Source organism: Schistocerca nitens, chromosome 2 (assembly GCF_023898315.1).
Source record: "Schistocerca nitens isolate TAMUIC-IGC-003100 chromosome 2, iqSchNite1.1, whole genome shotgun sequence".
Classification (NCBI taxonomy): Eukaryota; Metazoa; Arthropoda; class Insecta; order Orthoptera; family Acrididae; genus Schistocerca; species Schistocerca nitens.
In genome coordinates this window covers 602948081-602971060 of record NC_064615.1, presented here as the reverse complement: position 1 = coordinate 602971060, position 22980 = coordinate 602948081, and the positions used below count along the sequence as shown (strand labels likewise).

The 22980-nt window shown below is 42.2% G+C and overlaps 1 protein-coding gene across 2 annotated transcripts in view; it reads left to right on the top strand.

The window, feature by feature from the left end:
• Positions 1–7474: 7474 nt before the first annotated feature.
• The window catches only part of LOC126236687 (pseudouridine-5'-phosphatase-like), a 112552-nt gene continuing 97046 nt past the window's right edge, over positions 7475–22980 (top strand). For both annotated transcript variants that reach the window (XM_049946178.1, XM_049946177.1), the window contains exon 1: positions 7475–7717. In XM_049946178.1, the coding sequence (XP_049802135.1) occupies positions 7663–7717 (55 nt within the window). In that variant the 5' untranslated portion in view covers positions 7475–7662. The remainder of the gene's footprint in view (positions 7718–22980) is intronic.

The following is a 22980-nucleotide window of genomic DNA, read 5'->3' as shown; positions in this document are numbered from 1 at the left end:
TCCGATAGATCGCGCGCCTTCCTCATTCTACACACGGACAGCATGCTCTCTGATACTACATGCACCGTGCGTGTGTCTGAATTCCTCGCCAAGTGACACTGCTATCGCCTGGATGGGTTTATATCGAGAGTAGCTCGGTTGGTCATAATGTTCTGGCTGATCAGTGTATATAAAACTATCGGATATATGTCCAAGATGTGTAGGAAGTACTTTTTACAGTAAGCTTCCACACAACGTAATGAATATGGAAGTGTTGTCCGTATTCGAAAGTAAATTAAAGCAGCACCTGACTCTGGTATGCTCGTCGCCTATATGAAGTACCTAAATTTAAATTTGTTGGAGTCCTACATAGCATCGCTTATAAGAATGCTCGCTGCTGCTCTATTTTCTGTGATAAATTCTACTGCGTTATTGGCTGCGATTTCGCTATTCCTGTTCTGAAACGACGTTTCTATGGGCAAGCTTTACATGTCTGTCCAAGCATCCTGTTTTAGGTTTTTTCGTGGTTTTCCCTAATAGCCGAGGCAATTTCCGGGACGGTTTCTTCGAAGAAACTTCATTTCCACACCACTGTAGCGTGTACTTTGTCCTCTTTATATTTATATACATTTTTGTAGTGTACTTCTTGACGTGTCTGCTACTGTTGTTACAAGTGGTCCATGGATAAACATATCAAATAAAAATATACCTCGTAACTTTTCTGTATGAAGGAAAAAAATTATAAGACCGGTATTTCTGTGCACAGAAACGTACAGAAAATAGGAAAGGATCTGAATATACGGACAAGGCGACACCATTCAGGATTTTCTACTTTGTGTATATGTTGTGACTTGGCAAGACAGCCAAGTCACTGAGAGAGGAAGCCGAAAGGCACGCGCTTAAGCTCACGCAGGCTGGCGCGAGGTCTGGAACAGTTAAGGGAATTAATAGTAGCAAATAAAGTACGTAGTTGATATAATACTTAACTTTAATCCACAATTGGTGTACATCGCTCTTGACGGTACATGTTATAATCTCAATATCAAATGCTATGGCGCCTTGCTAGGTCGTAGCAAATGACGTAGCTGAAGGCTATGCTAACTATCGTCTCGGCAAATGAGAGCGTAGTTGTCAGTGATCCATCTCTGGCAAAGTCGGCTGTACAACTGGGGTGAGTGCTAGACCTGCCGTGTGGCGGCGCTCGGTCTGCAATCAGACGCGGCCGATTTAAAGGCTACCACTTAGCAAGAGTGGTGTCTGGCGGGGACACCACAGTATAACAGTTGGAAACTGCTGCTAGCTAAAAAATAACTCTTCAAGCCAGTACGATGACGCTATGAAATGGGCGATTTACATACATTTTTCGTCCACGAAGGCGTAACTACAAACAGAAGAGGACGCTAACATTATGAGCATCTTCTTCCGCTCGAGAACGTATGAATGCAAAAATGAAAGTCTGCTAGCGAGGAGCGTATGTGCCGCCTTTAATCCTAACCGAATCTATGGGTTAAAGTTGAGACAGTACGTCATCTTTCAGCGTCGAGTTCCAAACAATGTTGAGACATTTCCCATATGAAGCAAGAAGGCTCTTGTCTTCCTCCTGAAATGTTACACAATACCGCTACAGTGCAGCTAACTGACTAACCGTCACGCCACATGTATCTCTTTTCAGAGGGCTTCCCAGACTATTTCAAGCACGCGAACAAATTTGAGGAACTTGCCCCTGAAAAAGGTTTGTAAAATGCGTATTAGACGGATGTATTCTTCCTTAGAGTTCTTGCTATGAACCATAAGTAACCGCAGCTTATTTTATTGGCTATAAAAGCCACTAAGACTTTTCACGGATTATTCTAACTGGAGCAATTTGCTGTTTTGTTTGTCAAACCAGTATAATCTCTTGTTTGCATATGTCTTCATTGAAGGCAAGGCTGTTTCTGGAACATTCTTCCACACAAGCGACATGTCGTGGCACCTCCCCCTTCCTCAGACCCTGGCTGCCTGAAATGAAATGATCGTATAGCATTGACTGCTGGGAGTCTCTTCCTGCGGAAGTTCGTCCGCCGAGTTGAGTCTTTTCAGTTGACACCACATGGGGCGATTTGAGCGAAGATGACGAAATTATGACAACGCACCTCTTAGTCCCAGAGCGGAGAAAATCTCAGATCCGGCCGGGAATCTAACCCGGGCCCGCTGCACGGCAGTCAGACGCAGTGGAGGGCGGACGTCCTTTGGACCGTTTCAAACATAATAATCTTCCTTCGTACCTGAACGGTAGGGGTTCACGGATTTCATGCGTGACCTCAGTTCGATCACTGGCGGTAGCACTAATTTTAACTGACACTGCCGACACTGAAATGGTGTCACAGGAAATAATGTGCATCGTGCTAGATGCCACACGAGATTTATTAATTATTTATTCATAAAAATTACAATTTTAAAAACTATACAGGGGAATAATAGCAAAAACTGACGTGCGGATGTGTAAAACGACAAAACCAAAAGCGTTCCAGTAAACATCGGCTGTTTGCGTGATAAATACGAATGTGTGATTACAAGCTGCCTCTGTTTTCAGTGCGAATTTTTGTCCTGGTTATTGTTGCTGGTAAAAGGGACCATCCATCTCTTGTATGATCCAAGATGGGTAGATCACACGGAGTTTGTACCTTGGCCTCCATGGTCATCTAACCTATATCCTCTGGATTCTGCTGTCCGAATCATTTCAAAATGTGAAGTGTACAACACTTTTCTTGATAAAATTTAACTGGAGCAATGAACTATACAGCCTTGTCAAGATTTACGAGATGATTCGGCGGTGTCGGAAAGTTTATAACTCAGTGCAGACATGAGTGCAGTATTGCCTTCAAATGTCAGGACTACATGGGGAAACACCATCTTTAACAGGTGTCAGTTCACAATAAATTCGAACAAGTGAGGTATGCAAGGCTATTTAGATACTCAGGAGATTGCAAGGAAGATCATTAGAACACCTACACTACATAGATTTAGCGTCCCATTCCCAATGAAATTGTCTAAGGTGGACATAATAGACATGTCCTTTGACCCTGAGGCTCACACCTGTTGAAGAATCGATTTCAACCCCAGTAGGCTTCACAGGAAACCAGCACTGTGGGGTTTATAACCTCCCAGCTTTAGTAGGAGTGGAGGTACAGGCAAAAACTTGTTCTTTCTAGCACCTGGCTGCCCTGCACGAGAGGCATTTTGTGTGGGAGTATCAGTCTTCCATACCAACTTTGCGGGGCAGCCTGTAAGTCAGGGGGCAAGAAACTGTTTTCCAGGCTCAAACATGGTAGAGGAGGGTGGTCAGAGTGAAAGGGAGAAAGAAATAGAGAGGGGGTGAGGGGGAGTTGCATTCAGCAGGTGGAAGGTGTAGTGGGGTAGTGTGGTAGTGTGCAAGTGTAAAAGGAAGAGGAGGATGATATGGTCAGAGGGGGAGGAGATTACTGTTTAACTGTTTAACATCCTAACAGCAAGATTAGAGAGAGCACAAGCTCGGATTAGGGAAAGTTGGAGGAAGAAACCAGCCGTGCCCTTACAAAGAAATTATCCCAGGATTTGCCCCAAGCGATTTAGGGAAATCATGGAAAACCTAAATCAGAACGGCTGGGCAAGTTTTGAATCGTCGTCCTCACGAATACGAGTCCAGTGTGCTAAGGAGGAAGATGTTCACTGACAGAGGTTGGAGGAAGATGTGGACACAGGCAGGGGGAGGAAGAGGTACGTTCAATGCAGATGTCTAAAACAAACGATGGTAAATTGTGTACAAACAGCTACTTAACAAAACTTTGTCACAGTTCTTAAAGCAATATACAGAGAGAACAATCAGATTCCTATACTGACTGCTCCAAACCCAGTGACTGTGTGTAGGCATACGACATACCATGTTGTCAACAGTCGGGCTACTTCAATTGACAGCAGAGGCAAATATAATGACCGCAACTTGTCGTTATATTACAACTTAGTTTCTGCTCGCGGATGATAGCATATCTATATTTCCTACTCAGTGACTATCAGCTCTAACAGCACTCAAAAATTTTTAACATCTGTTAGACTGAAATCGCCATTGTATACAGGACTATCAAAGTGTTGGAAACAATGCGTGAATAAGGCCATTCCGTTAACCCCGCTTGGGTGAAACCACACGGTGACATCACTGGCAATGAAGCTCGCAACCGCTTAGCCAAAGAAGCTGCTGTGATCGCATGTATCACCTGGACTACGATCCCAAGTACTGATTACTGATCTGTCCTACACAGATGCAAAAGAGATGGCTGGCAACACGAATGGGGAAAAAAACAAGCGTAGGCAAGAAACACACAGTTTTCGCCAGTCGGTCCCCTATTCTACAAAATAAACAAAATAAGTGCCTAGACATCCCCCCCCCCTCCTCCCAGCAGACTCAAATTTAACCACGGATGATTCCATCATCATCATCATCAATCATCATCTCAGACTACACATCGTAGAACCACCTTTTTGGTATTGTGAAGAAGAGGACGCATGTCACCTTCTCTACGGGTGCACCAGACTACATGGAAGTACTGCAATCCATTGACATCAATTTGTAAAGCTCGGTCATCCGTTGCCACCTTGTGTGACGACTTTTCCACGCGACGTATAGATTCACTGTTGCTTCGGATACCCATACCTACGACCAACGTATTACTGGCAATGGACTCCATATAAGCTTTGTGTAACATTCGGTTTTACACTTACTACTGGGTAAGGATCAATCTATAACTGTTGTATAATTACCCATATATTTGTTAGTGTGAGCTGACTTCATGCTGTAAGTTAAAGACCAAATAAATTACATGAAAAAAAAATTTAACGTACCGGAATAGTACTGTATTTCGTTTTCAGGTATGTCTTGGGTGAAATTTGAGGCCAGAAGAATTGGTCGAAAACCTTAAAAGTCAAATATGTTAGCGCTAAATAGGACAATATTTGATACAGCCCGTTACCACACGTCTCCAAGTTTTTGCTTCTACTGTATACTTTCAGCTGTGTCAGTTTTCGGCACTAATTATGATACACACTGTATACAGATGTTGCTTTAGCTTTGTGCCACAAGCGGCAGCTTGGGTTAAAAACCGGTCCTGCCTGACGATCAAGTTAGCAACACTAGACGCCCGTCGAAGGGAGTGGTGATCTGGAAATAATGCAATAATATCCCGTCGGATAATTACAATATACGATAATTTAAGTACTCTGACAAAGCGGTGAGCGAGTCACTGCTTTCAGATACACTAAAACGGACTTCTTGTATTTGTAGCATACTGGGAAACGACAGACGATCCGCGCAATAATGCGTAATGCGGCATCCAGGGATATATCGAGTAAATCAGCAGAATATCAAAATCCGAGACTCGCATCAAATTGTGATATTTGGCAATACGCACTTCGTTTTTACGCGGCCTTCATAAATTATTTTCGAGTAATTACAGCGCATTTAAGGCCACGAAAAGAAAGCATTACGACAGTTACGCTTTTCTCGTACTTTTAACATAACTTCTGTTCCGGCCTTAATGAACTCAACGGGGCGTTTAAATCTTATGTTCCCTCAGATCTGGCCTTAGGTCTTTTTCGGAGACGAAGGTAGTCCTATCCAGAATTCTACCAATTATACATTTAACGTATACGTTCTCTGGCCGACATCCTGACAAGATTGAACGTGTTCACTGCAATCGACTCGAAATGTTTATTTTAATTTAACCAACATTCAGATACACTTTGCTTCTTGATTATTTTGCTCTTTCATAACAGGCCCCCTCCCTATCATACAATCTTATGATATTTTATTGGTTCAAGAATAATTAATAAATACAGATAAAATATGAAGATCGTGCCAATTTACTGAAAAGATCTGACAGTTACAACAGAATACAGATTGACACAAGTAAACTTAGGCACATGGGGATACGTATGACAAAATAATATTACATTATCTGGATGCAATCTGCATGCGCTAATCGATTCGTTTGCAGAAAAAAAATTACATATGAGCAGTTTCATACACGCAATTATTCTATGTTTCGTGGCCACAGACACCAGTAGAATATCACCATCAGTAGGCCTACCGAATACTCCACATGGTACTAGGAGAAGTTCCTTTAAAAACGTAACTCAGGCGTAATAATTCATGAAATCAACAACCGCATGTCATGTGGACTCTGCAAGAACAGTGCCGACTACTTTTAACAAAGTTGGAAAAAGGAATTACAATCTCCGAGTATTTCAGTTAATAGAATAGGAAGTGAACAGCCGCGTGGGGCATCAATGTCTAGTACTTAAAAATCTGATTTATACTCCTGCAGAACGAAAATAATTTTAAACGCCAATTTTTTTGTAATCTACTTTTTCCTGGGGAAGTGATGTAACGCATGTTTCTAAGGATTAGCAACTACTCTTTCTTCACGGTGAATTTGGTGACCTGCAATTTAAGTTACATTTGTAGGAAGACCATTAACTTTAGTGAATTCCATATACTGCTGAAGTACCCCGCGTTACTGTAGGAGTTAAGTTTCTTAGTTGATTGTATAGCAGTCCACATGAGACCGCAATCAGCTGGTCAAAATCGCTACTAGATTGGTTTGCTGCACTTTTTAAAATGCAACTGTGTCTTACAAAAGTTGTGGACAAATGCATTCTCACAGAAACTGAAAACGTGTTACATACTCATGTGTACGAAAATAAAGACTTAACGCTTCCTTTTGTAATTACCAGAAAGTGGATCCTTGGGAACTTGTCCGACGCTGACGCCTTTTTCTTCGTAAGAGTAACGAACACTCGCGCAGTTCATATCGGCTGCCAATGTACCTTGTAAAAATGCCAGTGTCAATAACACACAAAGATTCACCAGCACAAAAGTAAGTCCGCTTCTCAAGCTGTATAGCTGTCGAAACTTTTTGTTCATGTCACGATTACACCCGTTCACAGCCATGCCGACGCGTCTGTTTCTGTTGTCAGAACAAAATCAGATCTTTTTATGTCACTGTGGATCAAAATGAGCTCCAAACTTGATTGTATACATCTGTTTCTTATATCCGGTATGTATATACCGGTGCGGACATTAAAGATAAAAATAAACACTTCAGATTGTTTTCGCGCTCATTACTGTCTTTTGACATCCACTAACCCGCCCGCACCTACCTCGTGCTAACTCGCCCTACCAACTACTGCGCACTCTCACTGCACATGAGTACGACTGCCCATAGTTTTCATCTCGTAACCAGAGGTAGCGCCACCGTCGAAGCCATGTAGCGTAGCGTCTTTGGCCCGGGTACGGACATATCCACCGACTATTGTTAAAATATCTTTCGACGGATTACGAATTTTTTAATGAAATAAATCAGTCTAAAAGAAACATTACAGGAGTTGTCCCACAGTATCTGTAATTTTTTTACATAACAGATAAATCCTTTAGTTGACATCTTACATAGCATCTCTGATTATGTAATTTACGATTAACTTCAAATAAAAGCCACTGTTCCGGCTGTTGCCGGGTGAAGTTCGCGTGTTGCGTGTTTTCGATATTTTAATGTGATAATAGCGTATAAATTTTTTTTGTAACGGACGCTGTGCAGCCTTGTTGTTTTACTGCTGATATTTGTTTGTGTACACGCTCCGCTTTTTGTAGAAGTGTGGTTTACACAGCTGTCAAACATGAAATTCCAACCAGTAACACATTGTATATTCGATCTGGATGGAACACTTCTGGGTAATTTTTACGAATAAATATAGTGTCATTTTATTCTCATGTGGCGTACTAGCATTACACAGTGACAAAAGCGACAATATCTTCATTTACCAAGAATAATCGAAACAGTAATAACCTCTTACAACAAAATTTTGTGTTCTGTTTTAATTAAAAAAAGGTAAAGTTGTTCACCATGTTGCCCATTTCAGATGGTGATAAAGTGGTCAATAATAGTAGTGTTAAACCGATTGATCAATCACAAGTTGCTCGACTATTGTGTGCTGCACGCGTGTTTCAACCCTTGAAACGAAGACATTAGAAATACCTAAGCTTACTTCATCTCAAATTGTTCGGTGGATTTCATTTCACAGCAGCATAAAATATAGTGGTCATCTGAAAGTGTTACGTTCAGTTACTTCTATTAGCTTCTGATGTTAAGGTGTAACAGACTCAAAAGAATATTATTCACATGAAGAAGTTCCGTTTTTAAGTGATTTACTCACTCTAATTTGTGTCATCATCCGAGACAAATGTAACATTGCAGGTCATTGTTACCAGCACATTTCCACACAGAACTGACCCAATATATATATATATATATATATATATATATATATATATATATATATATATATATATATATATATAAATTTACCAGTGCTGTCGTAAAATCTAACTTTTTGTTGCCAACCATGGGGGTATGATCTGGCTTCATGTGACTAGTTAGAGGATTGTGACAGCCTGTGCAAAAGTGCTAACTGGCGTATAATTTGTAACATCTGAATGTTCTCGGCATGTGACTTCATACACATTAACAGATTAAATTTATTTAACATCATCTTAATCTTGGCTTTCGCTTGTGTGTGGTACTTCCCCTCTCCCCCTATAGTTTCTGTTGTGGTTACTGATTGATTTGTAGTATACCAAGGCTCAGTTGTTATTGGAAGGTGAAAATTTGGTTGTGGGTTGGCAAAGCCAACAAAAGTGAATAAATACAAAATAAAGTTTGTTGAAATTGAATTACCTTTATGGTAGCCAGTTGGCGATGCTTGTGCCATATTATAAAAACTAAAATTCCAATGTAAATTCAGAAAAGCTGTATTTCAGGTAGATGTAGATACATAATAGACAAAAGAGTGCTATATAGTGTGGTGCATATAATGTACCATCTATTATAAATGCAAGGCACTATGTAACTCTTACCTTTGGCATCATTTTGCTTCATACCTACCAACTGAAAGGCAACTAGGCTACCTCATTTATTCATGTTTATTTTTACCAATGGCTACACAATTTTATCTTCGATATCTGATGAGGAACATGATATTACCAGTAACAGTGTTCAGATGAATTATTACATCCTTTGCACTTTCATCCATTTTTATGCAAGTGATTTGATTTGCACTGGTTTCCTAATTTCTTTTGTGAAGTAACTATCAATTACAATGAGTGAGGGTATTAGAGCTGACATGGAAGGATACCCGAGTAGATGCACGTGTAAGACTTCAAAACTGGGATAGGGAAACTGGCAAGGTGGTCTGGTGCTTGCTAGCAAACATGCACATGCTGTAAGCCGTGAGTGAGTGAGTGAGTGAGTGAGTGAGTGAGAGAGAGAGAGAGAATTATTACAGCAACCATACCAATAGACCTCTGTAGGTCAGCAAAGTGGTTGCTGAGCATTGATGTATCACCAGCTTTCCCTAAAGGTGTAGCAGCATCACATTTCACAATTGAAGATACTAGGAGACAAGGAAATTCATGGCAAAAGGTATATTAGCTCTATGTGAGTATTTCAGTAGGGGCCTATAGACCTTCTGAAACCTTGTTCGTGCAAGAAAGACGTTTGATGCCTTCCACATTTGCTTCAAACCCTAAAGTTTCAAAAACCCAGGGTAGCAGCGACACATATTTACCTAGTTGTGTGTAACACAGTGTCGACAAATGAAAACATCGAAAGCATTTAAGAAACGTCCTGATCCATGACCACTCAATGCCCCACACAACTTTTGAAAATTGGGCAAAGCTAGGTTAAAAATAATTCAGACTAAATTTGGTGGCCTGAAGAAATAATGCCACCACCTACTTTTTGCATAGTTTTATGCCAAGATGTGTTCTGGTTTTAACCTTCTTCAGTTGTTCTAATACATTTATATCTTCATTTTGTCAAATGCATTTTGAAAGGTGCAGCTGCCTTTTATTCTATAACTTTTAACTCTTTGTTTCACATTTATGTAAACAATACACACATTCTTAGTTTCATTTATACACTGGCACATGCTGCATTGTCAGTGGAGCTAAAGGTGCATGTTACACATGTAAATGTGGATTATGAACAACAGATTGCAGAGTAAAAGGCATTCAAAATGCACTCAACAGAAACATAGTTTTTACAAAACTATAAGTGTTTTATACAAATTTGAGACTAGTGAAAACCCTAAATGCATTTTGGCATAAATAAAAAGCTATATTAAAAACTGTCTTGTTGCTGCATTCCTTCAAGTAACTTAATCCACATCTAAACCACCATTATCATTTATAAATAAATTTTACTTGATGGCATCCCAAATGTACTCACTGGAATGTAGACTAGGTGATCTAGTGGTTCACACTAGCATCCTAACATCCACGAAAGTTCTTAAGATGAATATTGCACAATTCAAGAGGGATGCTATCAGATCTACAGTTGAACAAGTGGATGCCCACAATTTGTTGGTGAGACAATGGCAAGCATTTTGGATGATCCCATTTCATCCTTTGTAAAGATTCCTCACTGGAGAATACCTCCACAGCCTGTCTGAACAGTGCCCTGCTGACAAGCAGGGTGCCTTTTGGTGTTGTTTTAAATATTCTTGTACCCTGCCACTCGCATTTACCAGTATGTACTGAGATTCATCTATCCAGGTGACGCATTTCTGTACTTAGAATATCCATAGGTGGTTAGCCCGGATAAATTTTTGTGCTTTGTGGCATGTCGTGAGCAGCCACACACATTTTGTTCAGGAGTGGTGTCTTCTTTCCATAGTAATGACACAGATGCTGATGACACGGCTGCACATACGTTATCATCATCATCGAGGAGTGAATTGATGAGTGGTTTGCTCTATACTAGTTCACCTATCCACTGTTAAAATCCACATTAGTGTATGGTGACCCCTGTCATCAACACATTGTTGACCACAGCAGCGGACTTGTTAGCAAATGTACTGTTAAGTACATCCTTGATATGATGTTGCTTGTGAGTAGGCCTACTTCTGTGACCTCTACAATGGAAAACATAAGTTGGTTGCAGTCAGATTCACTATCTTGAACTCATATGCCCACAAGTGTACATTATTATGCTATGGTTACTGAAATAAGCAACTATTCTATTGTACATTACATTACATGTGAACACAAGTAGTAATGTTATTGGAACATGAAGTTTACTCAGCTGGTATAGTTACAGGTTTCCATTAAAATTCATGTTTCCCTGTTGGGGTGCAATATTTTGATGATTGATGTAATTACCTTCCTCAGTTGCTATGAGCTGTGGTTTCAAGTGAACTTACCACCTGGATTCCATTAATATTAGACAACTACAATTCTGTTTGTCTGTGTCTGTGTAAGATTTTGGCACTCCAGGTGAGAGGAAATACTTTCAAAATCTTTCTCTGTCATCCTCATTGGGATGTTTTCATTTCAGGTGAAAGTTCCCAGATGATACATATAATATCCTCTCTTTGTTTAATGGCAGCAGAACAGATGTTCACATAGGACTAGCAATCCCTCTCCTCATTAGTTATCTATCAGACTAGCTGCATCAGTAACCTTTTCGTGGCGTGCATGATACCAGCCCACTGGTGGAAAACAGTGGCTCTTACTGTGCTGGAGGGAAACAAAAAAAAACACACACACATTGTTGAGTTTCCTCCTCTGATCAAAAGACATGCCAGCACATGAAATTTGCCACATAGGACCTTTGGTACAATGTATGGTGGAACTGCACTTGTGGTGGCATGAGCTTTTGTGTTGCGTTCTGCTATTGGTAATGGTTTGCTATGTAGATAGCCAATGAGATTCATGTTAGTAATTTCCTATTGTTTATAAGTAAAGGTAGCTAGTATTTTGTTATAAGTTTAGAATTTAGCCACTTTGTTGAAATTTTCAGCAAAATCAGAAATTAGATATAAAAGTAGGTTAGTCCAACAACAAATGTATCTCTCAGGCTCATTACACATTGATCAGTCTCTTATGGCACTCTTATTTTTGTGCTGAGATTCAAGCCAGTCATCACATTTCAATCTAATCTGGACCTGAGGATAAGCTAAAGATCAGTCTGTTACCACAACCAAGTTTTTTCTTCTAGATTCGTTGGCTTCACTATCTCACAGCCAGTCACATTCCCACTGAACCTAGGCCTCGTTTTTCGCTACGTGTCAGTCTGTCTGTCTCCACAACCAGCTTTCCAAATTTATTGGCTTCACCAGCTCACAACCAAAGTATCATATTACAGTCTAACTTAGGCCTCAGATTTTGCTACAGGTCAGCTTGTCAGCACATTCTGGTTTTTCTAGTCATTAAAAAAATGCAAAAATTAGTACGCAACCCTAAAATTCATAATCACCTGATCAGTAAAAGTTTCTTTGGCACTCTCCATATTTAAAACAAATGCAATCAATTTATATGTTCTGTCAAAAGAAATCATTGGATTCAGCAATTCTCATTGGCTGCTGTATACTATCAACCAATTGGCATTAACCAATCATCATCCACACACAATGCAGGAACCACCAATTTCTTACATGTATTTTAGCCCAATGTATGTTACATTTACTGACAAGATTGTATTGGGATCTGTTATACATTTTAGGTGACAATGTTGCAAATGTATCCACATATCTGAAAATTTTGTGAATTGGCTGGAGCCCTTCCATAAGAGCTGAGGAAATATTAATTTAACTATTCTGACCAAGGTGGCTCAGTGGTTGAGGCAGTAGATAAGCATTTTGAATGGGGAGGGGTATGTATTCCCTGCCTGATGATCCAAGTGTATATTGTTTGTATTTTCCCTTAATGAAGGTGAATGCCAAGATACTTCATTTGACAGCAACATTTATAAGTGTAATTCAGTGTTTTGCTCACTTTCTATTGTCCTTTATGTTGACATGATGTTAAGTATTAAATGTTATTACCTTTCTTTAATGAATTAGTGGGCAGGCAGTTCACAGTGTATCAAAACAATGTGCATGTGTGTTTGTTGAGGACAAATGAGATTTATAATAGACGTACTCTGCCAATAACAATTTTATAGGGAAAATACTACCCCAGTCTTTTAGGGCACCAAACCTAAAAGCAGCAGATGGTATAGTTTTGTGTGTTACCTAACTTCCCCCCCCCCCCCCTCCCACCTCCAACCTCCACTCCCCCTGGATCCCAATCAATGAAGACCAGAACAAGGTCAGATAGGGGAAAAATGCTGTAGCCACAAATTTTTGTACAGTTGTAGGAGGAATGTTATGAACAGTGTACTATAAATCCTGACCAGCTGGGTATGAGTATGGGGGTGGTATAGCATTTAATACTCATTCTTTTGCATTTTTCTTGAATAACTCAAACTGCAGCTTCAAGCAAAAGTATTTACCAGTTCATAATTAAGCTACATTAAATTACCTACAAAAAAGTCCTGTTCATTTTTTCTCTAGCACTAATAGCTTCCATGTTTCAGGAATAGAAAAATCGCAGGTTCTTAAAAGCAGTATTTTAATGGTATAAAATTAGTATTTCTTGTTAAATGAAGGTAATTTTAAAAATGAATGTTCCATGTCTAAGTGCAGTAGATCTATATTAAGGGATGAATTGGGTTCTGGGGGTGTAACCAGGTGGAGGGGATGGGGTGGAGGCTAGAAGCACGAAGGAAGGTACTCGTCAGGTTGTGGTCACACAGTTCCCTCATTCGTAGATCTGCAAGCTGAAGAGTGGACAGGTAGATTCTCCATTCTATCTACACCACTATGCCACAAGAAGCAACTACAGAGTGTTTCACAAAATTATACCGACTCTTTAAAGCGTGCCTTATGAATCACTGGTGATGCAGTGCACATATGGGTCCACGGGTGTTTGTTTTCAATGAAGTCCATTAACACTACATAGAATACAGATATCAGTTACTAATAATACTAAGGCATGAAACACATACAGACAGAATCTACATAATCCCCTGTACATTTTTCTATGCGACCAGACAAGAAGTCATTCTTAGTCATCCAGAACGACAGCTATAGCACTATTCCAGGAAAAGAAACTTCCTCCACCATGAGCACTGCTTGCTTTCCAGTTTACAGACAGATTATACCTTCCCAACATTTCATGTCTTATTCTCATATGTGAGCAGACAAAATAACTTTACTGAGCCTGTGTTTGTCATGGAGTTATTCTCAGTTTAGTAAATGAGTAATTATTTGCACTTATTAATTAAGATATTATTTAAAATATTAAACAACTGGAGATGTCTGGTATCCACCACACTGATGAACCTGCCCCAATGTAACATTTAAACAGTATACATTCGACACTGTTGATTTCATTGTCTTTGTTATTGCTGGGTATTGATGGGTATCAAATGTGTCACCCCAGTCTCACCTCTCCTAACTTCAGAAGAGGCCCACAGACTTAATTACCTCCCTCTGTAACAGAAGTAGATCACTAGCTGTTATGAAACTGAAATACTTCAACTTAAGTTAGGCAGTGGATTACAGCAGATTGCTGTTCTAGACTTGAACATGATTAATCCCATTGCATGAGATATATTTAGACCCACCTTGTAAGATACATTGTAGATGTGTGGTAAATGGTTCCACTCAGTGCAACCCACTCTACAAATGTCAGCAGTCCCTGAATGGGAGAGACTTATGCAGTCTTACAGTAACATAATGGTGGGGAAGTACAGTAACTTTCTGGTCATTCATTATTTCACCACTAAGTGACTACAAACATGGATTATAATATATTGTCAACAATGAACAGTAGCAAGATGGCACATTTACCAATCCATTCCATTCCATTTCCCACCAAGGTCATTGTCAACAGCACGTAAATTATACACTTCTCAGCCGTTGTTTATGGGAACTAATTTACATAAAAGCTCACTTAACAGTTGCAAATAAGTAATCATTTAATAAACTGAAAATAACTCGACTATATCTGAGGGTAGTTTGATAAGTCTGGTAAATTTCTGTGAAAGAATGGAATATTCTCATTGCGCCTTCATGGTCTGGAAGCTTGATTATTCCAAGGATCATATAAAAAGTTTCAGCAATGTACAGCAAACAGGTCATTATTGACAGCCATCTGAATTGCTCAGTGTGTCGACTGTTATTGAAAATGGAGAAAAGCAAGTTTCGTGCTGTTGTTAAATATTGTACTTGTGGATTAATGAATTTAAACATGGTCAGACAAGCACCAAAGATGAAGTGTTCTCCGGCTGTCCAGTTGAGGTCACTACAAAGCAAACCATTGACAAAATCCTTCATATGGTAATGCAAGACTGCTGAATAAATATTAATGAGATTGCAGAGACTGAATGCATCTCAGCTGAACAAGTGCATAATATCCTGCATGGAGAATTGGCTGTGAAGAAGCTGTATTTGATGTGGGTGCGACAATTGCTCAATGGCACAATATTTCAGCACAATGGCTGGTGATGTTTAAAAGCAGTCTGCAACACTTTTTATGTAAATTTGTGACTGTTAATGAGATGTGGATCCATCATACACCAGAGTCAAAACAGTGGACAAAGGCTGATGAATGTGCACCAAAGAAGGCAAAGACCATTTTGTCAGTTAGTAAGGTTATGGCCACTGTTTTTTTGAGATTCCCAAGGAATAATCCCCATACATTACTTTAGAAAAAGATAGAACCATAACTGGCCCCTGTTATGCTTCATTATTGGACTTTTTAAAACTTATATTGACTGAAAATAGACTAAGGTTGCCACGCAAAAAAAGTGCTCTTGTATCTGGGTAATGTACCATCCCGCACCTCAGTAATAACAATGGCGAAAGTGCCTGAATTGTTTCCTCGTCCACGCTATTCACCAGACTTAGCCCCAAGTGACTTCTTCCTTTTCTCTAATTTGAAACTTCGGTATGATGGGAAGAGATTTTCATCAAATGATGAAATGATAGTTACAGTCAGAGTGTCTTTTGCAGAGCTCGAAAGAACCCATTTTTCAGGTGAGATGAAAAAGGTGGATGATTACTGGACCAAGTGTATATCACTCAAAGGAGACTGTTGAGAAGTAAGGTGAGCTGTTTGCAAAACAAAGATTTTTTTCTGGGTTTATTACCAGCCTTATGAAACCATCCTTGTAGACACGACCTCAGTGAAGTTGTTTTGTCTGCTGACATAAGAGAATTAGCCAGGAAATATTGAAGAGGTATAGTCTGTGTGTAAACTGAAAAGCAAGCAAGTTACTTTTCCTCACTACAGCTGCCATACAGGATGACTAAAGATCATTTTTTCCTCTAGCAGTGTGGAACAGTGTGCACAGATTTATGTAGATTCTATCTGTACACGTTTCATGCATTAGTATTTTTACTAACTTATATCTGCATTCCATTTAGTCTTATTGCACTGTGTGGAAAATGAACAACCCCAGGCTTCTCTGTTTACTGCATCACCAGTAATTCATAAGGCATGCTGCTGAGGGTTGTTATAACTTTGTAAACACCCTATAGTTGCTTAGTGGGATAGACAGTGGGAAATCACCTGCTCACTCTTCAACTCAGACCAGTGGCAGAGGGAAGTGCATGACCACAATCTGACAACTACCTTCTCTGGTGCTTCTACCCCTCCCCAATCTCTCCACCCTGTTACACCCTCAAAATCCAGTTTATCTCTTGATGTGGCTCCACTGCACTTAGCTGTGGTACGCATATTTAATATTAATTCCTAACCCACTCCATTTAATAAGGAATATTAAATTTTACAACATTAAAACATTACTTTTAATAACAGTGATTTTTTTTCCATCCCCTGCATTGGAGAAACTATTGGTCCTAGAGAGAAAATTTTTCTTGCACTGGGAAACATTTTTGCTAGATGCCATAATTTTTGAGTTATTCAAGATGATTTGTAAAAAAGTGTCCTTTAAATGTTCCCCCTCCCCATACTGGTCAGGATTTTTAGTATGTTGTTCATGACACTCCCAATTCTTTTTCACATATGTTGAATAGCTTTTTTGACACTGTACGTCCTTGCCTTACACCATTTCCAATGCTCATCTCTTCTATCTCCTCATTTCCTACTTTGTCACTTCTTGCATTGTGTACAATTCCTTTATTATTCTTCATTCTTTCCAGTCTGTACCCCACATCATCAAAAATTCTCAGCTGTATACTCCAGTTGCCCCTATCAAAAGCCTGTTCCAAATTGATACACCTCGTTCATTTCTCTCATCTTTTACCCAATCATCCTCAGACAACCTATTGTGTCCTTTGTTCCTTTGCACTCTCAACCCAAACTGCTCTTCCCCAGTATTTTCCTCAATTTTCATTTCAGTTCTCCTTTGTATGACTCTCGTTATAGTCTTTGTAATATGACTGATAAAACTGATTTTCCTATAGTCTTTGCATTCTTTTACATTGCACTTTCTAAGTGTTAGAATGGTCTGAAGTAGATCTTGACATCAAACTCCTGTGTCATAAATTCTGTCTGCTGCTTCAGTGAATCTGGCTATTGAATTTGGACTTAAGGCTTTCATTGTCTCGGATGGTATTCTGTCAAAGCTCAATGCTTTCTTCTCCTGAAGCTCCTGAATTGCTGTCTCCAATTCCCACTTCAGTGTATTAGGACCTCGGTCGTCATGTTGTTCCCCTTCACCTTTGGAAAAAAAAAATGGCTCTGAGCACTATTGGACTTAACATCTATGGTCATCAGTCCCCTAGAACTTAGAACTACTTAAACCTAACTAACCTAAGGACATCACACAACACCCAGTCATCACGAGGCAGAGAAAATCCCTGACCCCGCCGGGAATCGAACCCGGGCGCGGGAAGCGAGAAAGCTACCATACGACCACGAGCTGCGGACCTCACCTTTGAAAACCAGTCAGGTGTTGCCACTCTGTGCATGATATAATTCTTCCACATAATCCATCCAAAATTCCTCCTCCTCTTCTATACATTCTGTCCTCTTCCCATTTTTTTAACATTCCTTGTGTGCATATTTTCCTTGTTTCCAAATTCTTCTATTTTCTCACATTGTTTCCTCACCCAATCCTTCCTAACCTGGTCAGTTAATTTTCTTAGTTTGTTGTTCAGTGTATTGTCTTTTGCCTTCTTCCGAATTGCCATTTTTCCATTTGCTGCATTCATCCATTTTATCCAACATACTTCCTGTTATCCACTCTCCCTTAATTCTTGCTCTTTTCACTGCTCCAATTTCTATCTCTAATCCTTCCAATATTGTATTTCAAATGGATTCAACTCTTCAGTGACATCTGCTCTGCCTCTTATGTACTCGAATTTATTTTCAACATAGTGACAGCAGTGTGTGTTTAAAATCTTATTCTTCGGTTTCTCAAGATACCATTTCTTTATCTGTTGTCTTTTCTTAATTTGCTTTAATCATGTCCTGATACTTGCAACAAGTAAATTATTATCTGTATCAGCATTTGGATTTGGGAACATTTTTGCCATCTTAATGGCAGATTTTTAAATCTGATTGATTATAACAATATCTATTTGATATCTAGCAATTTCACCTGGTTTTTTTCCACATGTATGATTTAATTAATGATGCTTAAACCAAGTATTAGCAATCCAGAGATCAAATCGTTCACAGAAAGCTATCAGTTTTTCTCCCCATTTGGTGGTCTTTTCATGTCCTTAGTCCTTAACTACATTGTTTGTCCTTCTCTTTCCCACTATGCTATTCTAAATCACTTATCATTACTGTTCTTCTTTGTTCTTTCCCATTTTCTTCACAGATTTCCACAATCTGCTCCTATATTTTGTCCACTTCCTCTTCATTTGCTTCTGATGTTGTCATTTAAAATAGAATAATCAGTATATTCACATTGTTAATGTTTAATTTCAGTTCTAACACACTGTCTCTAATCGGAATAACCCTCACTACGTTCTTGTCAAGATGTTTCCTGTATATAACACCATTCAAATTTTCCTTCTCCTTCCCACCGAATTCCAAGTAGCCCTAAAAGACTTGTATTATGCCTCTCCATTTCTCTCTCCACATTTTCTTTTCTTGTTCATCATCTTCATATTTCATGCAGTAGTCCTCAATAGAAAGGCCTCCCTTAATTCCCCCTCGTATCTTGATTTAATTCAGTCCATAGTGCTCCTGAGTACCCACCCACAGAGCCAATAGTGGTGGTATTCCAGAGTATATCTTCTCAGTAACAACCATACTTGAGAGTACTGTCCAATGGCACTAGGGATAGCACATGGGTCTTTAATACAGTGGTTTCCAATTGTCTTGTGTATCCTATGACAGTGGCCTTTTCAGGTTCATCCTTATTTAGGGGTGGTTTCCCATTACAAGGGCGAGAGTGTGTCCTGCCTTCTACCTGCCCCCCCCCTCCCCCCTGCGGGTCCGGGGTAAGAATAGGCCCGAGGTATTCCTGCCTGTCGTAAGAGGCGACTAAAAGGAGTTTCAACCGTTTCGGCCTTCCATGTGATGGTCCCCCTTGGGGTTTGACCTCCATTTTTCAAAATTCTACAGAAGTACAAGCCTTTTGGGGAAGGACGCCTTACGTGGTGTCTCACTGGTCCTCAGTGCACTAAGACCTTGGCACTCAGCATTGTAACGGCGTTGTAACCACACCCGCTATTCCTCAAATTGGGCCTAAACGCCTGATGGGTTGCAAAAGTTACGCCCATAGTGCGTCCCCATCTGCACCTACGATCATGATGGACTTTCCATGGCACCCGAAATCCAGCACGGTAGCCAGCCCGTTGTGGTGGGGTTGTCATGTACCCTCTAGGTTGTAGCCCCCTGACAACACAGGGATCGTACTGCCGATACTTGAGCTGTACCCTCCCCACGTCGGCCAAGGAGTAGATGCCAGTCTCCTTGGGGCATTGGGACTCCCGGCAACGGTCATCCTGCCAGGTGGCCCTTGCTGAGGCTGGGTGGTGCCTGTGGGGAGAGCCCCTGGTCGGAGTGGGTGGTATCGGGGCGGACGTTTCGCAGATGAAACATCAACATGTATCGGGTCGCTCTGCGGCCGAGTCTTTTAAAAAGAAAGGTACTGTCTCTGGTTCTGGTTCTCCTGTCCCTTCCCCCTTGGCCACTCCCTGGGAGGAAGGACAGGCCCACCGGCTTGGGGCGAAGTACTTCCCCCGCTATTTAGTCTGTTCTCAGACCGATGGGGGGACGTTCGCCATCTCCAAGCCCATGTTCTTTGTCCAGCACATCGAGGACATCTTCGGGGAAATCGAGACTCTCAGTAAAATGCGTTCGGTGTCCGTTCTTATAAAGACCACCTCCGCCACTCAGTCAGCGGCACTCCAGGCGTGCGACCGACTAGGGGACATCCCAGCATCCATTGTCCCGCATCTGGCACTGAATAGGACGCAGGGGGTTATTTTTCATCCGGACCTCCTGCTGCAATCTGATGAGGAGCTCAGGGCCAACCTGGAGCGCCGAGGCGTGCATTTCTTCCGGCGAGTCCAGCACGGCCCCAAAGACCGTCGCATCGACACCGGGGCCTTTATCCTCGCCTTCGAGGGGGTCGTTCTCCCGGAGAAGGTAAAGGTGATGTGCTACCGGTGCGACGTGCGACCTTACGTCCCGCCTCCTATGCGCTGTTTTCGGAGTTTTGGGCACATGTCGTCACGGTGTGAGGCTGAGCCCCTTTGTGGCGATTGTGGACGTCCTCTTGGTGAGGAACATACATGCACCCCACCACCTCGGTGTGTAAATTGTCCTGGCATCCACTCGCCTAGATCTTTAGACTGTCCCGCGTATCAGATAAGAAGATTCAAGAATTAAAAACTTTGGATCGCCTCTCTTATTCTGAGGCCAGGAAGAAGTATGACCGCCTCCATCCCGTGATGTTGACAACTTTGTTTTCCTCAGTCGTGTCCACTCCTTCCACAGTATCCTCACCCCTATCCTGTCCCCCCTCCACCTCCTCACCCCATCCGGGGTCTATGCCTCCGCCTCCCAAATCCCTCCCTTCCAAATCCTCCTCCCTCGCGGCCCCTGCCCCCTCTGCCCCAGGGGCCACCCACCCTCTTCTTCCCCCTCTGCCGCCTGAGAAGCGATCCTCTTCTCAGGCGTCCATCGGGGAAACGTTCCGGGCCCCGGCTTCCGAGGTCCGGCGTTCCAAAACGGACCCCGCGCGTAAGGACCTTCTTCGGGTCCAGCCCACCATCCCCGTGCCTCATCGGACTTCCCAGAAGGCCTCCAAGAAGAAGTCTTTATCCCCCTCTCGACCCCGGCCCGTTTTGTCTGACGCTCCATCCGTGAGTCGCTGCTCCCGGCCGTCTTCAGTTTCGCCGGGACGCTCTGCTGTCACGCGCTCAGCTGGCCTCTCGTCGGCGAATGATGCTGCCCCTCCTACGCAACCCGGGAAAGCGGCCGCAGCTGGCGACGACTCGATGGAACAGGATCCGCCTCCCGCCGGTTGTAGCGTTGTTCCCTCGAAACCTGGCCCTCCGCGGCCGTCAAGGTGACCAGCTCTTCACCCGTTTTGTTCCCCCTTTTTTCTGACTAGCGATGGCTTTGTTACATTGGAACATAAGAGGTATTCGATCTAATCGGGAGGAATTACAACTGCTACTCCGCCTGCACTGTCCGCTCGTCGTTGGTCTCCAGGAAACCAAGTTGCGCCCAACTGACCGTATTGCTTTTACCCACTATACCTCAGAGCAGTCTGACCTCGCCCCTGTGGACGGTATTCCAGCTCATGGTGGGGTCATGTTGCTCTGTCGGGACGATGTCTATTACCATCCCATCCCATTGACCACCCCACTCCAAGCAATAGCTGTCCGTATTACTCTTTCTGCCTTTACTTTTTCCGTTTGTACCGTCTACACTCCATCGTCATCCGCAGTTAGTCGGGCTGACATGATGCACCTGATTGTTCAGCTTCCTCTGCCGTTTTTATTGTTTGGCGACTTCAATGCCCATCATCCCCTTTGGGGCTCTCCTGCATCCTGTCAAAGAGGCTCCCTCTTGGCGGATGTCTTCAACCATCTCAATCGTGTCTGCCTCAATCCTGGCGCCCCGACTTTCCTCTCGGACTCCACTCATACCTACTCCCACTTGGACCTTTTGATCTGTTCTACCACTCTTGCCCGTCGGTTCGAGTGGTATGTCCTTTCTGACACCTATTCGAGTGACCACTTCCCCTGTGTCGTTTGTCTCCTGCACCACACTCCATACCCACGTCCTTAGAGCTGGAACATACCGAAAGCTGACTGGGGACTTTACTCCTCCCTGGCGACCTTTCCGGACCACGATTTTCTCAGTTGTGACAGTCAGGTCGAATACCTCACGGCTGTTACCATCAATGCTGCCGAACGTTCCATTCCTCGTACTACCTCCTCTTCACGTCGCGTTTCCGCCCCCCTGGTGGAATGAGGCTTGTAGAGACGCTATCCGTGCTCGACGACGTGCTTTACGCACCTTTCGCCGCCATCCCACGTTGGTGAATTGTATTGGATACAAACAACTCCGAGTGCAATGCCGTAGAGTCATCAAAGACAGCAAAAAATCTTGTTGGGCGTCTTTCACCAGCTCCTTTAACGGTTTTACTCCCTCTTCTGTCGTTTGGGGTGGCCTGCGCCGGCTGTCGGGCATTAAGGCCCACTCCTCGGTACCTGGCCTGACCTCAGGTAATGAGGTCCTTGTTGATCCTGTGGCTGTCTCCAACGCCTTCGGTCGCTTTTTCGCGGAGGTTTCAAGCTCCGCCCATTACCACCCTGCCTTCCTTCCCAGGAAAGAGGCAGAAGAGGCTCGGCGACCTTCCTTCCACTCGCTGAATCTGGAAACTTATAATGCTCCCTTTACTATGCGGGAACTCGAACGTGCACTTGCACTGTCCCGGTCCTCTGCTCCGGGGCCAGATGCCATTCACATTCAGATGCTGGCACGCCTTTCTCCGGCGGGCAAAAGCTTCCTTCTTCGTACCTACAATCGCGTCTGGACCGAAGGTCAGGTCCCCATGCGTTGGCGTGACGCCGTCGTTGTTCCTATACCCAAACCCGGGAAGGATAGACACCTTCCTTCTAGTTACCGCCCCATTTCTCTTACAAGCTGTGTCTGTAAGGTGATGGAGC